A 22908-nucleotide genomic window follows, 5' to 3' on the forward strand; every position below is an offset into this window, starting at 1 on the left:
TTTCTCTAATGATCTGTGGTTCCTTAATATGTTTTTGCTTTTTATATGTCTTGGCTATTTGATTTCACTGAGATCACAGATTAAATGTCATCTCACATGATAATACCTATAACTGATAATATGCTTTTTCTTCCTCCAAATTTAATCTTACTATGTCTTATGGTATTACAAATTTTTTTCTGAAGAATTTTAAGTGTTCTTGCTCTTATTTTTAAGGGGAAGGCTTTTAGTTGAGTGTAGGGATCAACTCTGTGCTAGGTTGCTCCTATTTCCCCTAAGAGTCCCCACCTTAAGCTATACTGAGGCTGCAGCCTTTGAGACCTATAAGATCCCAGGGATTGGCAGGAGTGTGGGGAGGAAGATATCAGCATTTCTATTGATACGTCTATCTCATTCTTTATAAGTTCCTATTTTTACATATCTTTTATAACACATATAGTATTTTTATAATACATATATAGTATTAGTACATCAATACAGAAAAGTTATTTATAAATAATTACATAATATTGGAGATTTGTGTTTAATTATTTTTAACTCGTGGGTAGGTGAGCAAAAGGTTAAGAATCACTGCTCACTGCATCCTTACTCTTCTCAACTGTAAACTGTATTTTCTCCACACAGCCTTGTTCCTTCTACCATATTCCCTGGAACTACTGTTTCAGAATCAGCAAACTCCCCTACCTCTCCTCAGATTCCTTCTTCCTCTTTGTCTTAATTAATACCTGAATGCCACTTGAAAAAATCATTTTATTTGCAGTCCTCTCAAGTAATGAGTTTTAATTCTCTTACATTCCTTCCAGTGTGTAAGAGAATTGAAAAAGAGAATTGGCAAGTATGATTGGTTTTCTCTTTGCATCCCACTATTACAGTGTTCTCTCAATGTTTTCTAAATACGCTGGTCTAGGGCTCATCCATAATTCTCCATAATCCATAATTCTCTTCCATTGGATTGTTATGCTTGTAATTGCCCATGGACCTCAGGGTCTTTCCTTGTCTTTCCACCATCTTGAAAATTTCGCTGTTCACATGGATAATCAACACTTCTGGCAAAGACTGCTAGCTGTCTACCTGCATCCTTTCTCCCCGTGTTCTTTACAAACTAGATCCCTACACATTATTAGGGAGTTGTAACGTAGCTAGCCAAAACAGTGTATTTCCCAGTATTCCTCAAAGTAAGATATGGCCATGTTATTACCTAAGACAAATATCATATAACCAGAAATTGTTGGGAGAGACTTCTGGACCATAAAAGGGGGAATGACAGCAGGGGAAAGACCTTACTGACTCCTTCCCCTTTCTCTTCCTTGCTGCCAAGAATAGAAATGGGATGACAAACTCTAGCAGACATCTTGGACCACAAGGCGACTTTGGTAATCGTGCTAGTTTGTAGACTTGAAATTAGAAAGAGCTTGGGTCCCTGATGACTTCATGGAATTGGCACACTGGCACTGGGTACTGCCAACATCAGACGTTCCTTTAAATGAGGGAATAAATCCTTATTTTACTTAGCAATTGTTAATTTTGAATTTTCTGTGATAAAAAAGCAAATCTATTTCTTATGCATACACAGTGCTGTGTTCTCAATTCTTATCAACAATGATCTCCAATAACTGTACGTACTCTCCTTTACATGCCAGTCACCCCATAACTAAATTACCATCTCAAACTGCTGTACTGTCAATATCAGTATATCAAGCACTCACTCTAAGCATAATTCCTTTTCTTCCAATTTTAATCTCTGCTTGTTACAACAGGCTTCCAGTTCACTGGTGTTGCCCTACTTCTTCATTACAACCAGTCTTTTCTCCTTTAACTTCCCTCTGCAACCAGCTTTGATTTTATGATAGATTTTTCTTGAACTTTATTGTCCTATCTCCTATCCCTGAATCTTTTTATTACATTCCTCTGGCAAAAGCACACTCATATATAAGCCCAACTATCCTCTCTCCCTATGCCTACATACTAGCAACAGAGACCACTGGCAGATCAGCATCACTATAAATACCATAATTATCAACCTCAAATGAGCTTAATACCTTTTTTTATAATTGAATATTTCAGTATTATTTATTCGACCAAAGTAAAATACACTTTCCATCACTATAAACTGAGCATAAGCTACAGTTGTTTAAAATTTTTATGATGTGCCGACATTTTGCATCCTATGTGAAACATTTGGTTTGAAAATATTAAAGTTCTCTATTTTGTTTACCATCTTCTCTCCTGTTTTCTCCATTCTCTGAAGACATTTTATATTAATTGTGTAAGACTGATTTCCTTATCTTCCCAATCTCTCAAATGACTTTTTCAAACATCTTTCAAACAAAACCTCACCCAAACACACACAGAGAAAATTCAGTAGACGTTAATTACTTGCTATCTATATATACTATTAGTCAACACAATAACACAATAATGTGAGGAAATACAGTACTGACAGTTTGATTTCCCTAGGAGGTCTTTCTCCTTACTTTATCAAAGTAGTGAACAATATATGAATCCTACCATCTATGGAGTGTAGTTAGCTACTTAGTGGACCAACTTTGGGCATCAATGGTTATCCAGCATAGGTAACAGCCCATTAAGCAAACATGCAGAAAATTAATCGGCACTTTCTTGCTACCAAGCGAAAGTGATTTATTCCTATGTAGAAAGTACAAATCTGTTTCTGATTTGTTACTCTTAACTACTTCTACTGTTGCTTACAATAAAAATGAAGATTATCTGTATCTCCTTTGAAGCAAAAATCAAATTATTCCCAATTCACTATCACCACAACCATCATCAATCTCCCTCACAACACAAATATAAACAAATGTCAGCTTCTTGTTCTTTAAAAGTTAACCTTAATACAAATGGCTGATACTCAAAATATAGTGTAATGACAACATAGTTTAATGGTTTCACTTACACGCATTTTTTTCTTGGCTTACATGCATATTCAGTCTTTGCAATTACAAAGACATTATTATAAAGCAACACCTTTAATCGAAGGACTGGAAAGAACCATCTCAGACCCGGAAAGATTTAGGATAAAAGTTGGCCTTTTACATTTTTGAATATCTTACATGGTTTACAATTCTTACGTTGTATCACAAGATACACTTTCTAATATTAATAAAAATGAAAAGACATTAAACCTACTTATGAAAATTAATAAATACACCAAAAGATCTTTTTTCATAATGGATGGAAAAAAGCATCACTTTCATATAGAACTCTGTTCAGGACAAGTAATTCATTGTAGCAGCAGCAGTACGACGAAAAATTAATGTCTAACATGGAAAGTTACCTACTGAAACAGAATAAATATGTAGCTAGAATCATGTATAAGAAAATATATTTGATTTATTTCATCAAGGAAATGTGTTTATTTTTATGAATAAATATTATTTGAAGATGAGTAATGAGGCATATTTGCAAAAGGATTAAATACTTTCCAACCTAACTTTAATGTGAAACATTTAGGAGACAAACATTTACTAATCCTGAAGGTATGAACATTAAATCTAAACATTAACATTCTAACACACCCTTGCTTATACATGAGAAATCTAAAAATATGAAATGCATGATATAAACACACAAAAGGTGTATGAAAACAATTGTGAAGAGGGATGAGTTAATAGGTTAAACTAATGTAGCACTCAAATAGGAATCATTATGCTATACACTGATGTGTAAAGGCAAATTTTATTCCAATAAATAGAACTGAATATATTACTCTACTCATAAGTATATTATAAATCCCTGCTATATGGTTAGTATTATCTTTTGTGAATGGACCTCCAAATCAAAGAATAAAAACAAAGTATGAATGAATATATATTAATAAAGGGTATTTACTTCACTCATTCCTTCATTAAACAAATTTTTTTGAGCTTCTGTCATAATACAGTAGCTTTAAGAAAAAGTTCGCTATTTCTAAATTCCTACTAAAAGACCGTGCTGGTACTTAGCAAACACTAAGTGATGATTTGATTACTAAAATGAGAACACAGATTCTAATTCTGACCACATGGAGTAGTGAGATTTGCTATCTCACTGTAAACAACCAAAAAACTAGACAAAATATACAAAACAAGTTTTCAGACAATGGAAACAAACATGGTAAGACCAAGACATCTGAAGAAAGGAAACATATGAGGTGACACCAATATCAGCCTAGCATTCTGCCTGGAGGTACATCCCAGTCTAAGGAGTAGGAGGGGAGTCCAAAGCAGAGCACAGTCCTCTAGCTGAGTTGAGAAAACAGACTGGAGTTCACGGAGACTGAGGCAGCTGTAAGTTGAGGGGCAGAGTTCTGAAGAGGATGAAGCTATGAAGAAAAGAAATCCAGAAATCTGTATAGGGGTAAACTTGAGGCTCAGGAGAACCCTACCATGTGCATGTGAAGGAGAAAATTCCACACGGCCAAAGAATGAGCAGAAGCTGTGAGCTGGATTGTCCCCAGAGCACACACAGGGCTGGGATGCATTCAAGTTCCAACCAAAAGGAGTGGAGAGAGCCCCAGATGCTTACCCAGAATATTCAGTAGAGACCCCCAAAGGGATATGCTTTAGTGATAGGGTTAACCTGTCCCTAAAGCAAAGACTACTTTAGACCTGCTCCCCAAAGCTAAAAACAAACAAAATAAAGCACAAAAGAATCTAACTGAACAGCAATTAACTTAATTGTTGGTCGCATTAAATCCCTTCAAGAACAGACATTCAAGAACTTAATTCACTCTGTCCTGCTACCAATCAAGAATGACTAATGATGGCAAATAGCAGAAGAATGTGAACCTAAGATAAAACAATAAGATAAGATAAAACAATGACAAAATAATGGAAATAGCAGACAATGACATTAAAATACTGGGGAACTATTATAAAGTATATTTAATGGAAACCATGAATAAAATGAGGAGAGAAATAGAACATACACAAAGGAACACAAATGGACCATCCAGAGATGAAAAATATACTATCTGAAATAAAAAATTTACTGGACAGGATTAATAGTAGTTTAGACACCATAAAAGAAAAAATTAGTGAACTTCAGAACACAGCGATAGGAACTACTTAAAGCAGGGAGAAAAAGGATTGAAAAGAGAAACACAAACAAACACAAAACCGGAGTTTCAGTGAGGTGTGGGAAAACACCAAGTGCTCTAACATACATGTAATTGGAATCCTCCCCGCCAAAGGTGGGGAGGTGTGGCAAAAACAATTGACAAATTAAAATTTTTTAACCAGCAAAAATATCTTTCAAAAATAAGAATGAAATAAAAGCTTGTTTCACACAAGAGAAGCTGAAAGAATTGGTGGCAATCCTACGAATGAAATGATAAACTTTTCAACAGGAAAGAAAATGATACCAGATTTAAAATGATCTACACAAAGGAATGAAGAGTGCTAAAAATGGTAATTATGTGGGAATATATTAAAAATTATATTTCCTCATTTTATGAATCTTCTTAAAAAGGATGGTTAAAAAATAAAAAATATATTCTAGGGTTTATGGTTTATGTATAAATAAAACGCATAACAACTACAGGCAAAGGACAGGAGAAAAGAAAGTGAAGTTCTTACCTTATATGTGAGGTGTTATATGATAGTAGACTGTGACAAGTTACTGTAAATGCTAGAGCAACCATTAAAAAAATTAAAACAAAGAGGAATATCTAATAAGCCCACAGTGGAGGTACAATGGACTCCAAAGTGTTTCCAAAGAGAAACAATTAACTGGGATTAAAAAACACCTAAAAACCAAAAAACCTGGACAAGCCACAGAAAAATACATGATGAACTGAATGCAAGTGAGAATTTATCAAGCACTGAAACCTGTGCTGCTCAAGAGGATGTAAGCTTTCACTTTGAACAATCATAATTGTCATTAAAAAAAAGAATCTTATCAAAGATGGTTTAAACTTGCATGGGTGCCAAACATAAGACAATGACAGATAAGGACAAGTTACTTGACTACACTGATCCTGTCCCCTCAACCTCAGAAACAGGTTGTAAGAGTCTAAAACCAAAATGATTTACTTTACTCAAAAAAGGAGTAATTATTAAAAAGACTATTTTATGATATAAAATGCATGTCTGCATATATGTTTGCAAAAACAAAAAGAATGGAGTACTAATGGATAAGCCAGTAGTCCAGCTTTCTGTGCCTATTTATTAACCTGTCATTGCTACAGTAAAGTATCCCGAGTCAGCTTATAATAAAAAATGATAAGTACTTAGATAAGAGGACTATGGGCTCAAATTAATCGTTACAGGTTCAGAAATAAGCAAAAAAAAAAAAAAAAAAAGCGACTGCTTATCTTTATTGGCTTAGTTAAGCTTATCTGTCATTAAAAAATCCAATTTCTATGTGAGTAACAACAAAAAAATAACAGGCAACTGATTATTAATCCTAATATCCACCATCAGTCAAAAAATCCAATATTTTTCAGCCTTTATTTAAACTAAATTAAAAATTTACACTTGTGCATCTTATAACATCTTGTATATGAAATATACCATATGTATTTACAACTTCCTGAAAACTACATTTAATTTTCCTATGATCATATAAACATGACTCTGAAAGAACACTTGTACACGTTCACTGAATGTCTATTAACTGTACAATATCACCCCCTAGAGGAAACTTTAAAAAAACAAACTTGAAACTTTATGTATTTAGTTACTTAAGCAAATTTAAAAGGAAGGAGTCTTTCTACTTTTAGCTTTATCCACAACACCAAACTTCACAGAATCAAAATAGTTATCATATGGTGCCCATGTTTAGTAGAGACAAGTATTTTCTGGCTTCATTAAGGAAAAAAAAACAGAGAGAGACATACAGAGCTCAGAGATATGTTAATAACATCAAGCCTGTCCTCCATTTCTTCCACTTATTAGGAATCTTCATTGCTCCCCCTTTCTTTTTCACCAATTTAACTAGTGCTTTTACCTTCACTCTGTAAGTGGTATTCTAATTACTACCTACTATCAACAATTTTACATATAACCATTTCTCATCTAGAATCTGTCATTCAAGTCCTGGCTCCATCACTTACTACTAAAAGGACCAGGATAACTATAAGGTTCAAATCAGATACCCTGAAGAAAAGTATTGTTATTAATGCCAAGAGCTACATAAATGTTAGTCATCTGGCCTCTTTATTCAGTGACAGCTATAAGGCCATAGTTCTCTGTAGGGACCATAGTTGCCTTAAAATTCAGATCAATTTAACATTTTTGGAGCACCTATTCTTTATTGTGTAAATATGTCTAGTGGCCTAGCACTACCTGGTACAATAAATGAATAAAGAGCTCCCAGCAGGGTGCAGCCTTCTTAAGTTTACCATCTAGAAGACACAATAGGCAAATGAAAAGCAATTAGGTAAAGCCATACAAGGCATAATGAGGACACAGAGATGATGCACCTTAAAACTAGGGAGTTTAAGAGAAGGTCTCCCAGAAAAAGTGACATTCAAGTTAGTATCCAAAGGATAAAAATGAAGCGGGGATGGTAGAGAAGGGAAGAGGTACCAGGGGAGAGAGAACAATGTTGGAAGGCTTGGAGACAACAGAAAGTCAGTAAGGTTCTAGAAACGGAATGAAATTCAGTTTGATTAAAACTACAAAAGATGATGCCATGTTCAAATCATAAGTAGCTCCTAAAGGCACTTATATTTTTTCTGATAGTCAGATGGAGCTACCACAAGTACCCTTAAAAAAATTTTTGCTTTTAATAAAGCTTTTGTTTTTTAGTATTTGAGACATGCCCACTTACAGAATAGAAAACATTAAAAATAAAAGACAATCAAAAGAAAACCATACATAAACCTAAAAGCCACAATTTCTTCTCCAAGTATATGTATTTATGTACATATAAGAAAGTTCAAATCGTAGTATATATATAATTTTATATCCTGTATTTTTATATCAATTTTCTCCCATGTTACAAAAGATGCTTTCTAATTTTTAAATGATTACATCACTTTCTATCTAATGGATATACCATAACTTACTTAACCATTTCCACAATGATATATATTTAGGTTGTTTTCAGCTTGCCACAAATGTGTAAATAATCATTCAGAGAATTCTGCATAAAGTTCTTAATATATTAGTGATTATTTCCTAAGCACAAGCTTTTCAAAACTGGAATTACTGAACATCAGATAGTTTTACAATTCCAAACACTCTGACAAAATGCTTTCTAAAACTTTGAACCAACTCACACAGCCACGTCAATGAAAATTTCACCATATACTCATTTGCACTGAGTCATAACTTTATAGTCCAAAAAAGGTATGCCATTTTAACTTACCTGAATGTTAATAACTAGTATTTGCTCCTTTAGTAGTACATACATATTCTTTGTCCATTTATCTATGGGGATCTTAGTTTTGGTTTTTTTTAAATGGATTTATATGAGTGTTTTATATATCAGGGATATTGGTCCTTTGTCTCTCATCTATTGGAAATATTTTTTCCTAACGCAACGTTTTTATAAATTAATTGTACTGTTTGCGTCACATACAATTCCTAAATGTTTAGTTAACTTTATCATTCTTTTATTCTGTGTTTTTTTCCACTAAGCATTTAAAGCAGAACTTTTTAGTAGCAACAGGGATTACCTGCTTGAAGTAGAAGGTAGGAAGCTATGTCAATAGCTTAGATGTAAGGTGAGGGGATGATATCAGAGAAACTAAGGAGATGAGTAAAATTTTAAACGTTTGATGACTGGCTGATTGTGATAGGTATGAGGAAAGGATGGGAAGGTTAACTTTGTAATTTTTAACTAATAAATTTGAAAATCTGACAGATATGAAAGATATTCTAGAAAACTTTAATACATCAACATTAGCTCAAGTCGAATTTTTTAAATGTAAGAAATTGACAAATATAAAAAAGAACTTCCCCCCAAAAGAAAGTTCTGGCTGTAATAGGGTAACATGAAGGATTCTTCTTAGGAAACTGCTCTCTATCTTCACTACGGTGACGGATACATGAACCTACACCTGACAAAACTATTTAGAACTAAAAACACACGCACACGCAAATGAATACATAGAAAACTAGGGAAGTCTGAATCAGATTAGTGGATTGCGTCAATGTCAATGTTCTGGTTGTGATACTGTACTATAATTTTGCAAGATATTACCATTGGGGCACAATGGGTAAAAGGCACACAGGATCTTCTGTATTATTTCTCACAACTGTATGTGGATCTACAATTATCTCAAAATAAAAAGTTTAATGAAAAAAAAATCTAATGGGACTCTTTCCAAGAATGAGATGTTCCAAATATGAGTAAATTTAATAATTTGTTATTACTTACTATATTAAAAGGTTCAGAGAAGTAAACACTAAGCATATTAGTCAAAAAGTAATTTGATCTATGCTATTTCAACACTCATTCCTGACTTCAAAAGAAAATAAAAGATCAAACAATTTAGAAATGTAGGAATATTAAGGTAACAATTTAAAAAATGATAAAACACTAGAGTATTCCCATTAAGGCCAGATATAAATCATTTTTGGAAATCACAAAATACTGGAAAGGAGGAGGCACAATGGGCACATCCTATGACATATCTATGACTTAATCTAATACCCACAAGTCATAAAATACTGTGTTTTGAAATTCTTTTCATTACGTTTCCTTACTGTAGTAAGAGCATGTGAAAAAACTAAGAATTACCGTATAGTTCATTTATTCAATCAACAGATATTACATGTAAACTACATAATTTACAATTATCCACCATGGCTTAGGTACTGTATTAGGAGTTAAGAGATTCAACTAAGACATACTTCTTGCTCTCACAGAGCTTACATTCTAGTAAGAATGGAATATTCATAATATTTAGAACAATGGCATTCATTAAATATTTATGAATGCCAATTATGTGCCAGGTGAAAAAAAGGTAACAATCCCTGTCCTCCAGGAGAATCCAGGAGACAGAAAGATAACAGTGTTATAACACAATGTGATCAAGATGAGGGACATATGTGAAACCATTTCTAGAGCATTCTATGAGGTCAGGAAAACCAATCTGCAAAAAGTACTGAGCCCGTAAGCATAAGTTAGCTTAAGAGGAAGTCAGAGGGGATTCCAAGCAGAGAGCAACATATATAAAGCCTCAGAAATAAAAGAGAATATGGAACTTTTATAAATCAGCAAGTACTTTAGCAAAATAATCTTGAATTTTTTTCTCACAAAAAATTCTTCCTTGCTCTAGGAATTTAGAATATTTTTGTTTGCTCTAAGTTTATAGAAATGTATCCCTTCACACATTTTTCAGTTGACATCTACCACTTTTCATCAGAAGTTTAAACAGGTAAAAAAATGTAATTTCCGTACTACATCAAATATTGACATCTAAAAATTATATCACTCTTTCAACTGTAAATACCATAGCAATTTGGTATCTATTATAATCTATTTTAAGATACAAAAAGCTCTTTTTTTAAGAGTCAGAAATAATACACTGTTGTATTTTCTTTTAACCCATATTTCTATTTACTTATCCTATAGAATTTTATTATAAAAAATGTATTTGTATGCTCAAAAGTCCTACTTGATTATCCTATCATACTGCTCTGCAACAGAAAGTATATAAAAATTGAAATTTTGACAAAACTTCCTGTGAGAGAAGGTACTATGTGTTAAAATGTTTCTTCTGGAATTGAGTTTTGGCAATTATGATTACGTATAATTGATCAAGACAACATGATTATTTATTTTAATAATCATTAAGTATAAATAGTACAATTTTCTTGGAAATGCATGAAATAATGAGTTAAACTGCCTATCTATGAATTAATATGATTCATCCTCATAATGAATCAGGGTAGAGTATTGGTTCTATTCCTACTTTCATTTTTATGAATTTAACAAGGGAGAAAATTCATTCATATAAAGCAGCAGATGAGAATGGAAGCTCTGTCACAGCAAAATCACTTTATTCTTTATACTCCTTCTGGGTTATAGGCTAAAAACCACATCATCACTTATCATCAAATAATATTGTTAATAATCTCTTAGCTGACATTTTAATTAGGTCTGCCTCAAAATTTGTTTTAAGACTAGAAAAGAATCTGTCACCCCATCATTAGAGTATTCATTTTCTCAATTCTTGTGAAGTATTCAGAAAAGATCTTATAAAGAAAGACTCATCATTTTCTTTCAAAGGCTTCTTTTTATCCTAAGACAGTGACACAGGATTGGGAAAACTGAAATACTGTTCATTTCAACATCCGCTGGCAGGAAAAAAATTTTTTAATATTTTAATTTTGTCACTTGTTTTAAATGTATTTCTGAAAAAACAACACTTCAGAGCTAAAGATTTACCTCATTTAAGGAGAATGTCCACCATTTTACATAAATGGCAAAACCAGTTGTTAAAGCCAAACCAATCAGCCACTGGAGGTTTACTTTTTTCAGAAAAATATGACTTCTCTAATTTGAATAAATATGTTAACACGTACCCACCTCATTTCTGAATTCTAATTCTAAAATTTTGATAACCTACAGACCTTTACATGAGCTTGTGACTTGGATGAAATAAGGCACTGCCCCACTTCAGCATTTCCCTTTTGTTTCTTACCTCCGGAATGACACTTTAGTAAGGAACAGAGAACAAAAAGGTAAGGTCATATAATGAAAACTCTTACCATTTTGAAACTTCAGAACACCTCAACACAGGCCAATTTTGAACATGAGATGTTACCCTTAACATATATACATACAAGTGTAAGAGACTCTGAAATACAGAGAAATTTCCAATGTGGTACGTTCATGTCCTTGTCCCCACAGCTAACCCTTTCCACACCACCTTGCACTTGATCTTGGTCGCAAACTGTCCCTCTGCACTCCTCTGGATAAGATCCAAAATGACCAAACAATGGCTGCTAATAGCTAAGAACAATTCCTCCTTCTTCTGAGTTTCATTCTTGACCGCTCCCCTTATAAAAAGTTATATGTTAGAATATTCCTTTGACATCTTTTCTTTCTCATGCCCAGCATTTTAAAATAAAAGCTTATTCTTTGCTCTGACTGGTTTTCTTCCAAATAAGACAGAGAAAGGTAGGAAGCTCTACCTAATACCTTAATTAATGGGGGTTTCACTAATACCAGTAACTTATTTGAATTGTCCCTTTTTTCTGGACACCCTGGAGTATTTTCCACCTTCTCCTCCAGGGCAATACACCATAAAAATGCTAATGAGGCATCAGAGTATGTCCTTCTTCTTTAAAGTAGGAGAAGGGCAACTGAGAACAGGAGATGATTAAAAAAAAAAAGAAGAAGCATACTACTTTGCTACCTTGACCAAAGGAACTTTGTCAGGAAAGAAACATACAGAAGTTGAGAATTGTGAAAATGATTCCTGTAGAATTATTTGCATACTGAAGTTTGAAGAGCACTGGTTTAGTACGTCTAGAGCATAAATTACAAGGAAAAAAAGTCATCATGAGCCATCTTCTGTTAGACAGCAGAATCACACCTAAAATATAACATGCACTGGAATTATCAGACAACAAATATAAACGTTAAATACTTTTTAAAGCATTTAAAGAAGTAAGAGTGTTTTAAAAACACAGCTAACAAAAGATTATCAGAAATGGCTAGGCTGATTTAAAAACAAAATAAGAGAACATCTAGAAATAAAAAATGGAAATAGAAACTCAACAGATGGGTTCTACAATGGGACATGTGGAGGTGAACACAGACCTAAAGAAATTATACAGAATGTAGCACAGAAAGAAAATGGATACAAACTATGAAAGCATTAAGGGACAAAGAAGCTAACGGAGAAAAATGCAACACATACCTAATTAAAACTGCAGGAGAGAATAGAGATAGCAGACGAGCAGTACTTGAACAGATGATAGTAGAAAATTTTCTAAATTTAATGAAAGACACCAACCTACAAACTCAGGAAGCCAAAGTCCCAAATAAGGTATACAAAAAGAAATCAAGGCCTAGAAAATCAGAACATGAACCATAAGGAAGAGATTAATAAACTGGCCATATTTTTAAATTAAGAACTTTTGCACATCAAAGGATTTCATAAATCGAGTGAAAAACCAAACTATAAACTTGGAGAAGACAATCACAATGCATATACAAAAGGATCAGCAGCTAGATTATTAAGAAAAGATAATGAAATAGAAAAACGGTCAAAAGCAATAAATAGGTATTTCAAAAGGAATCACAAATGGTTAATTAACATATGAAAAGATGCTTAACTTTATTAAGGCTCAGTGAATTGCAAATTTCACTCGAATGAGACATCATTTCACACTCGTCAGATCAGCAAACATTTAAGTCTAATAGCAAATATAGTGAGTACATTAGCATTCATTTTACTGTTCCTTATATAGATTATATATGTTCTTTAACATTCATATGTTTCATAACAAAAATATTTTTTAAGTGTCACCCGGATTTAGCAATAAAAATGTTTGTTCATGACCCTGCTGAGAGCAATTACAGTGAAATAATGAGCATGAAAACCAGACTGCAATGGGCTGAAAAAGTTCTATGAGATAAGGATGTAAAGACAACTACAGACAATTATTTCAAGCTTACCTTTGAGGCTGGGCAGACAGGACTGCAACTTTAGGGGAATGTCACAGTGGGAGCTCCTTTTATTTTTTAAATAAAGGAAACTGGGGCAAGTTTAGAAAGAAATAGCAAAAGAGGGAAGATAATGACATGGGAAATAAAGGGTCTCTGGGCAGTCACAAAGGTATATAATACAGAACCCATAAACAGGGATTAGTTTTACACAGAATCAAGGGTTCCTATTTCATTGTTATAAGAGATAACCTCTTTGACTTTAATCACATCGTTTTTCTCCTTGCTCTATAACTCCAGTTACAATGGTCACCTTGATCCTCCTTCAAGCAAGACTTTTGTGCTTGTTACCCCCTCTATGGAGAGTACTCTTTCCCCGGTGATGCAAAGCCTGCCTTTCACTCCTTTCAAGTCTTGCTCAGAGGTGAACCCAATGAAGCTCTCCCTGACCAGTCTAAAAATGAAATCCCTTCCTCACTTCCTACCACCCTACTCCTGGTACTCCCTATACTTTCCCTGCTTTATTTTTCTTTGTAACCTTCTAATATTCTACATAATATACTCATTTTATTGCCTCATCTCCCCACCCCATAGTATGTACGTTCCATGAATGCAGGAACTGTAGTCACAGTGCCTGGTAATGCTCATATAGGTAGAATCTCAATAAATACAAGCTGAATGAAAGACTAATGGTCCCTACTTGAGGAACCTCAAAAACAAGTATAATGGAAAAATGCTGCTACGATTTGAACAAGCTGAGGTAAAGTCTTGAGAGTAATCAACTTACTGCCCACAGAAGTGGTGACATTTGAGTTAGACCCTGAATCATAAGGAGTCTGCCAAGTGGAGAAGAAAGGAAGACGGTCCAAGACAGTGAAGAACGTGGAGGTCTGAAAGGGCCTTGCAATTTGAGAAATGAAAGTGGGGTCACCTGGAGTATGGCAGGGATGACAGTGGACCATATTTTAGCTAATCTCATAACGTCCACAATAGAGGACACATTATATTGAGCTTCAAAAGGCTAAAAATCCTTTTCAGAAGCTTTATAGTTGCTTAGCCACGTGTTTTATTTGCAGTAACGTTAGAGTATGGAATATGAAATAAAGTTCACCGGACCTACTCTCTTCACTGCGAAGGAAAAAGTGTCAACAAATTTAATCTGTGTTTTTCATCACCTGTGGATTATAAGCATCACAGTCAACCAAAGTGAGACTATTGCTACCAAATGTCTCAACCCCAGGTATTATTCAAAATCAAGACTATAAATTCTCATTAGTGGAACAGGGTAGTTTGAATGCAGAAGGGGGAATGGACAAATCCAAGTGCTTGTTTTGTAGCAGCTCCTCTCCATTTATGAATTTTTGAATGGGCTTGCATGTTGCCCTAATTCACCTGCACTTATTACTATAGTTTCAACTAGTCAATCTTCCTTTTGTCCACATCACTACTGTCTTTGGGACATTTACCTTCGTTTTAGCTCCAACTCAATTACTTAACTACCCAGGTTATTATCAGGATGCCCTGGCGGCGATAGGAGGCTCTTGTTGTACATGCAGAATAAAAAAACCTTAGAACAGTGTGTTCCAGAGTTCATAAGCCCAAGTATTCTGTTTAAAAATATTTAAGCACAAGACTGGATAGGTCGTGGACACCATGGTGCTTTTGAAGTTTTGCCTTTCTGGGGCCTTCGAGGGGGCGGAGAGAAGGTGGAGATCCCTGAGGAGGGAGGGGCCCCAAGGGATTCCCAGGGCGGGTCAGAGGTCAAAGCTCAGATCTAAAGCTAGGGGAGCGGGGCCTGCCTTCAGAACCAGGGGGCGGTGTGTGGGCCCCGGAGGGTAAGTAGGGCCGCGGCGACTCGGAAAGACTCACAGTAATAGGCCACCACAGGGTCCCGCTTGTCATGCTCCTGAGCCGTCCTCAGATGATGCTGTATGCTCTTAAACTGTGGGGGCAGCGGGGGCAGCGGGGGCAGCGGAGCAAGCGCCGCCATCTCCACTCCAGGAATAAGCCCTTCTTACTCGCCGGCCACCGACACTTCCGCTTCCGTCTGGGAGGGTGCGCGCACTAACGCGCAAGCAAATCCCGCCCATTTTCCCGTTGCTCAGCGACACCGAGGCAACTACGGGTTCGCAGCAGGGACAACCTCAGTGCGCCTGGCTCGTAGCAGTTATAGAGCCGAGAGGAGGTGGAGCAGCTTGGCGGTGATACCGCCTATGGCACCAGCGCTCCCTGCTGGCCGCTGGCCGGAGGGAGACGAGATTTTGTTTTATCTCTCTTCTGTTTCCAGCCTCGACCCCCCTTTTGTGGCTGAAGGATGGGTAGAAAGGGAAAAACAAAAAGAAAATAATGTTTGCTGATTGGGAGAAAAGGTAATGACATGAATTGCCTTTGGCATCCTTCAGGAATTATCGTTTCCAGTACCTCAGATTATATTAATAGCGTCCACAGAAGCTTTTCTAATTTTAGAAACTTTAAGTTCAATTCTTGCGTAAGATGAGAGATGATGTGTTTCAATTTTAAATTACACTCTTCTGTATGGGCACATTGGATAAAATAACTAGATACTTTTTCAACATAAATACTAACACATTAAGCTTAAAGAAAATTGAGCTTTTGTTCTGAGCTGGAGAGCGTATACACTAGTGAATGCATAATTTGTAGATCGTTTGTTTCTGGAGAGTAATGAGCGATTTGCAAAGTCATTTGACAGTTACTATCTTGTCAATGCACAGATAAGGCGTTCAGGTAGTAGCTCTTGCTCAATGCTGCCGACTCATACCATTGTAGGTAGGCATCAACTTTTCCTTCTACCATCAGTGACATCATCAGTTCTTTTTCTCTCCTCTCCAGCCCACACTATCAGGACTTTACACTTTATTTACCTCCTCCAGTAACCTTAATCTTTATTTCTTTATTTTATCTCAGTCCCCAGTTTTGAGAGTTCATCTTAAAACTGGTTTTCATTGGAATCACACCATCTCCAAGAAACAAGATCTCAAGCTCTGAAATTCCCCTCTGCCTACTATTTTCTAATCAACACTCCACCCTATCCCCACCCCCAACCTCAGCAGAACCTACTCCGTGTCCCTGTATTGTCTCCAGTCCACATTTTTGTCTATCCCTTTTTGCAGAGTACATCACCTCAGTCAGCAGGCTTCCTGTTTTACAAGAAACTTGAGTTCTGTATTCTCCCCAATTTCAGCAACACATTCATTACCAGTTGAGAACGTATGTACTACGGACTGAATATTTGTGTCTCCCCAAAATTCATACGTTGAAACTGAATGCCCAAGGTGATGATATTAGGAGGTGGGGCCCTTGGCATATGATTAGGTCACGCAGGCAGAGCCCTCATGAATGAGATTAATGCCCTTATAAAAGAGACCCCAGAGAGCTAGCTTGCCCTTCCACCATTTGCGGATACAATGAGAAATCAGCAGTCCTCAGCTTGGAAGAGGGCTCCCACCAGAACCTGACCATGCTGGCACCTGAACTTGACCATCCAGCTTTCAGAACTGTGAGAAACAGATTTCTGTTGTTTATAACCTGCCCAGTCTGCGGCATTTTGTTATAGCAGCCTGAACAGACAAAGATAGTATGGTTTCTTTCTCCTGCTCTATTCCCACTATCCAGTCAGAAGTTGCTAGATTGGTAGAGAAATTAATGAAGCAAAGCAGAATCATCTCTCTGTCCTTATGATGTCTCATTTATTCTTTCCTATTAGTTCTTGATTCTCAACTGTGGTTGTCCTTAAAGTTCACCCCAGAAAATTTTTTTTTAATTAATTCATTAATTTTTGGCTGTGTTGGGTCTCCGTTTCTGTGCGAGGGCTTTTCTCTAGTTGCGGCGAGCGGGGGCCACTCTTCATCACGGTGCGCGGACCTCTCACTGTCGCGGCCTCTCCTGTTGCGGAGCACAGGCTCCAGACGCGCAGGCTCAGTAGTTGTGGCTCACGGGCCCAGTTGCTCCGCGGCATGTGGGATCCTCCCAGACCAGGGCTCGAACCCGTGTCCCCTGCATTGGCAGGCAGGTTCTCAACCACTGCGCCACCAGGGAAGCCCCACCCCAGAAACTTTTTAAAAGCTCATGTCTAGGTACCCCCGCCCAGGCTTACGGATTTAACTGTTCTGAGTTGGATCCTAAATATCAGTAGTTTTAAAAGGTCTTTAGGGAATATTAATGGCACACTCAAGTTTGAGGGCCAGTGCCCTAGTGAATCATCAGTACATGGCTGATGTTTTAAGCCTTCTCCACTCTCTTCAAGTCAGACCCTCTAGCCTGATTGCCTTGGTCAGAAACTACACTTCCTGCTATTGAAGTTACATTCACCAAATATGACTTGTTTCAACTCTTCCCTGCCACAACAAAGCAATAATAACTAGCTAGCAGTTTGCCAAGCATCTACTGTGTATCGGGCATGTTTCTAGTGACTTTAAATCAACTCATTTAATCTTTACTACAACCCTGCAAAGAAGGTGTTTATCATTTTCATTATTTTACAGGTAAGAAAAATGAGACACATAGAATTTATTTAACTTGCAGCAGGTCACAGCTAGTAATTATGAGTGTAAACAAAGTAAATATTAACAACATGAAGTTGATTTTTCCAGTTGATGATTTACAATTAAGAATTTACTGCTATTTTACTATGAAGAAAGACCTAACTCTCTTCCATTCAACTCTGATCAGTTGCTGAAGGACCTGATATCACCCTCCAGGTTGGGGCTAGAACCTTGGCAAGTTAGGGGAGGGCAGAGATAGGGGATAGGAGCAACCACAGGAAGAAGAGAAGGGAGAGAGACCAGAACTGACTGGTGTTTTGGTGGGAAAAGTTAAATGTTCTGCACTATTCCCTGGACTGCAGCGTACTCGTGGTCTTCTCACAGCAAAACTTTCTAATTGTGGTCACCAATACTTTGATGGGAAACGACAGGGCTCAACCAATGTAATAAGGGTAGTATATACCTATAGCTGTCTCTTTTGGGTACACTCTCTATGGTAGAAATTTGTCTTCCAGTATATGAGACTCACATTCTGATTGTTTAGCATCCCCTAGAATAGAGTTGTTTTTTTCTCCCTACAGTTGCTAGCAGAAGACTGAAAGAGAAGACCAATGACTTGGCCAGGTCCATTTACACATCCATGGCTGAGACAGGGGTAGAGGTAAAAAACTGCTGTTTATTTGTTCAACATGGATATCTGGTTGTTCCAGCACCATTGAATTAAATTGGAGAATTAAAAAAAACAGCAACTATATATGTGCTGAACTATTTTTCGTCTCTATTGTTCCTGTAATTAACATGCCTATCTGCATACCAAACCTACTCTGTTTTGATTATTGTACCTTTGTAGTAAGTTTTTAGAATACATAATGTAAGTCGTCTACTTTTACTTTTTTGAAATCATGTTGGCTATTCTAGGTCTTTTGTATCCCATATAAAATTTAAAAGCAGCTTATGAATTTCTACAAAAGCTTTCTGGGATTTTGACTGGAATTGTATTGGATCTACACATCAATTTGGAGTGACCAAAGTTATAAAAGATTAAGGCCTCTAAACCATGAACTTGGTTTATTGTTCCACTTATTTAAAATATCTTTAATTTCTTTTTTTAAAAATAAATTTATTTATTTTATTTTATTTATTTTTGACTGCTTTGGGTCTTCATTGCTGTGTGTGGGTTTTTCTCTATTTGCGGCGAGCGGGGGCTACTCTTCGTTGCGGTGCATGGGCCTCTCATTGCGGTGGCTTCTCTTGTTGCGGAGCATGGGCTCTAGGCGCGCGGGCTTCAGTAGCTGTGGCTCACGGGCTGTAGAGCGCAGGCTCAGTAGTTGTGGCACACAGGCTTAGTTGCTCCGCGGCATGTGGGATCTTCCCGGACCAGGGCTCGAACCCCTGTCCCCTGAATTGGCAGGTGATTCTTAATCACTGCGCCACCAGGGAAGCCCTAACATCTTTAATTTCTCTCAATACCATTTTGTAGTTTTCATTGTACAGGTTTAGCACTTCTGTTGTAAAATTTATCTCTACCTGTTTCATACTTAATGAATATTATTGTAAATCTTATTTTTAAATTTAAATTTCATTTTTTATTGCTCTACAGAAATTTTAATCTTGATAACTTAATTACAAATTCTAGTAACTTTTAGCACATCCTTTAGAACTTTTTATTTACATGATTATGTCTGTGACTAAAGATGATATTTCTTCATTTCTAATCTGTATATCTTCTATTTTTTGTCTTACTGCATTTATTGAATAAGTATATATTAAATATATACGTAATTTTTGTTTTGTTTAGTCTTATTGGCCTTCAGTTCAATGTTAAACAAAAGTGGTAATAGTACACATCCTTACCTTTTTTCCCGATTATACGGGAAATTATTCATTCTTCCACTATTAAATAGGATATTTCCAGATGCTTTTTATCAAGTTTAGCTAGTTCCATTTTACAGTGAGAGATTTGGGTTTTTGTTTGTTTGTTTCATTATAAATGGGTGTTATGTAATCAAATGCTTTTATCCACATCTATTAGGATGACTAGGTGATTTTTTTCCTTTATTCCATTAATCTAGTTGAATTACATTAATTGGTTTTTGACTGTTAAAAAAACTTTTCATTCCTGGGATAAACCCCACTTGAACATGATGTATTATCTTTATATATATTGCTGGATTACATATGCTAGACTATTTTTGCTAAGAATTTTTTATATCAAGGTTATACTGGCTTCGTTAAATGACATGGCAAATAGTCCCTCCTAGTTCCTACAAGAGGTTGTGGAGTATTATTTCTTAAACATTTGAAGGAATTCACCAATGAAGCTATCTGGGCCTGATGTTTTTTTTCTGGGAAAGCTTCTGATTTTAAATTCAATTTCTTTAATAGGTATAGAGATATTCATATTTTCTGTTTATTGTTGAGTCAGTTTTTAGTAATATGTGTCTTTCAAGGAATTTTTCCATTTCATCTAACTATCAAACTTATTGGCGTAATATCGTTCATGGCGTTTCCTTATAATCATTTAAATGTTCTGTTGTGATGTTTCTTTCTTTTTTCATTTATGATATGAGTAATTTTCATTTTCTCTTTTATTATCTCAATCTGTCTAGCTAGAAATTGGTCAGTTTTACTAATCTTTTCAAAGACCAGCTTTTCCTTTCATTGATTTTTCTATTGTCTTTCAGTTTTCTATTTCAATGTTTCGTGCTCTTATTTTTATTTCCCTACTATGTAATTTGTATTTAAACTGTTTTTAAAAATAATTTCTTGAGGTGGAAGCTAAAAATTCTTTTTTTCTAACATAATATATAGAACTTTTAAAATGCTGTCGAGAACTGTTTTAATTGCTTTCCACAAATTTTGATAAATTGTGTTTAAAGTAGTTTAAAATTTTCCATGTAATTTCTTCTTTGATCAATGGGTTAATAAAAATGTATTGTTAGTTTCTCAAATATTTGGGCATATTTCAGATATCTTATTTTTATTAATTTCTAGTTTAATTCTATTGTGAATTAAACAAAGTCATTGAGACTTTATCATGACCCAGAAAATGAACTTTCTTGGTGAATGTTACACTTGCACTTGAAAAAAATGTATATTCTGCTGTTGTCTGGTAAGAGTGTTCTCTAAATATCAATTAGTTCAAGTTGCTTATTGGTAATGTTTAAGTGTTCTGTTTCCTTCCTGATGTTTTACTTTGTCAATTGATTACTGATGAGGAATGTTGAAATCTTTAATTATAATTGGATTTATTTCTCTTTTCAGTTCTAGCAGGCTTTGCTTCTTCTATTTTGGCACTGGTGGCGTACACATTTATAACTGTTATGCTTCCTAATGAAATTATACTTTAATCATTATGAAATGTCTCTTTTATCCCTGTCATTATTCCTTGCCCTGAAATCTGCTTGAGTTTTCTCATATTAATACAGCTAATTCAGCTCTCTGATGCTTACTGTTTGCATGATATATCTTTTTCCACTTTTATTATTATTTATTTGTAAAAATATTTAAAATTTTAAATATTAAATATTTAAATATTTAAATATTTAAAGTGGGGTCTTGTTAATAATTTGATCTGGATTTTTTAAAAAAATGCAGTCAGAAATCCCTGTTTTGGTTTGGAGTGCTAAGTTCTTTATATTTATTGTAACTGTTGATTTTTTTTTTTAATTAATTAATTTATTTATTTTTGGCTGCGTTGGGTCTTCGTTTCTGTGCAAGGGCTTTCTCCAGTTGCGGCAAGTGGGGGCCACTCTTCATCGCGGTGCGCGGGCCTCTCACTATCGCGGCCTCTCTTGTTGCGGAGCACAGGCTCCAGACGCACAGGCTCAGTAATTGTGGCTCACGGGCCCAGTTGCTCCACGGCATGTGGGATCCTCCCAGACCAGGGCTCGAACCCGTGTCCCCTGTATTGGCAGGCAGATTCTCAACCACTGCGCCACCAGGGAAGCCCCACTGTTGATATTTTTAAGTTTAGTTCTACTACCTTGTTATTGTTTTCAATTTGTCCCATCTGTTTTTTTCCCTTTTTGTCTTTTTGGTCATCTTTTGGATTAATTGAATGTTTTAATTTCCTTTGTTGGTTTAGTAGCTAAAATTTTGTTGTTTTGTTTTTCTGGTTGTCTTGTATTTAATAGTATACATCTTTAAATTATCACAGTGTACTTCAAGTGATAATATATAACTTCATATATATTATAAAATCTTATAAGGATATACTTCCACACTTGATTTGATATGCCACACTTATAGTTTTTTCAAGAACAATTTTGGATTTTTCCATCGTATGCTGTTTGTTTTCTAATTTATTACTTTCTCTCTTTTTATCCTTATTAAATTATTTTTCTTTTCCTTAGTTTTATTTTGAAGTTCTCACATTTGCTATTTGAATTACATTTATTGTTTATTTTTTAAAAAGAAATGTATTTTCCACTGTCAATTGGCCATGCACTGCAATTTTGGCAATATCTTATAGGTTTTAATATGTAATATTCTGACTGTTGTTCATTTATAAACAAACTGAAAAACTTCAGTTTGAATTACCTTATTTGACCCAACAACTTTTTATGGAATAAGTTTAAATATATTTTCAAGTGGTTAGTTATTTGTTTAGCTTTGACATTCTTATTAATTTTTGCTACATTTGCAGTTTAGTTAGAAAAATCAGTTTTTATATTTTAAACTATATTACATATATTTAAATATCTTATATTTTATAAATGCTATTTTTTTTTTTGAAAGTTAACTCATTATGCTTTACATAAGTGGTAAAGGCTATATTGCTTTGCATTGTTAATTATGAACAAGAAATAAAGCACATTTGAAGATAGTATTC

At 35.2% G+C, this 22908-nt stretch overlaps 1 protein-coding gene and 1 long non-coding RNA gene across 6 annotated transcripts in view; one reads left to right on the forward strand and one right to left on the reverse strand.

The window, feature by feature from the left end:
* The window catches only part of VTA1 (vesicle trafficking 1), a 72593-nt gene extending 56967 nt beyond the window's left edge, over positions 1 to 15626 (reverse strand). For 2 of the 5 annotated variants that reach the window (XM_082474931.1, XM_082474930.1), the window contains exon 1: positions 15442 to 15626. In XM_082474931.1, coding sequence (XP_082331057.1) covers positions 15442 to 15562 — 121 coding nt within the window. In that variant the 5' untranslated portion in view covers positions 15563 to 15626. The remainder of the gene's footprint in view (positions 1 to 15441) is intronic. The other 3 variants (XM_082474928.1, XM_082474932.1, XM_082474929.1) reach the window with 3 other exon arrangements.
* The window catches only part of LOC309667006, a 1642277-nt gene that overhangs the window by 201018 nt on the left and 1418351 nt on the right, over positions 1 to 22908 (forward strand). The gene's annotated exons all lie outside the window — the stretch shown is intronic.

The sequence above is a fragment of the Balaenoptera physalus genome, assembly GCF_965194825.1.
Source record: "Balaenoptera physalus genome assembly, chromosome: 9".
Classification (NCBI taxonomy): Eukaryota; Metazoa; Chordata; class Mammalia; order Artiodactyla; family Balaenopteridae; genus Balaenoptera; species Balaenoptera physalus.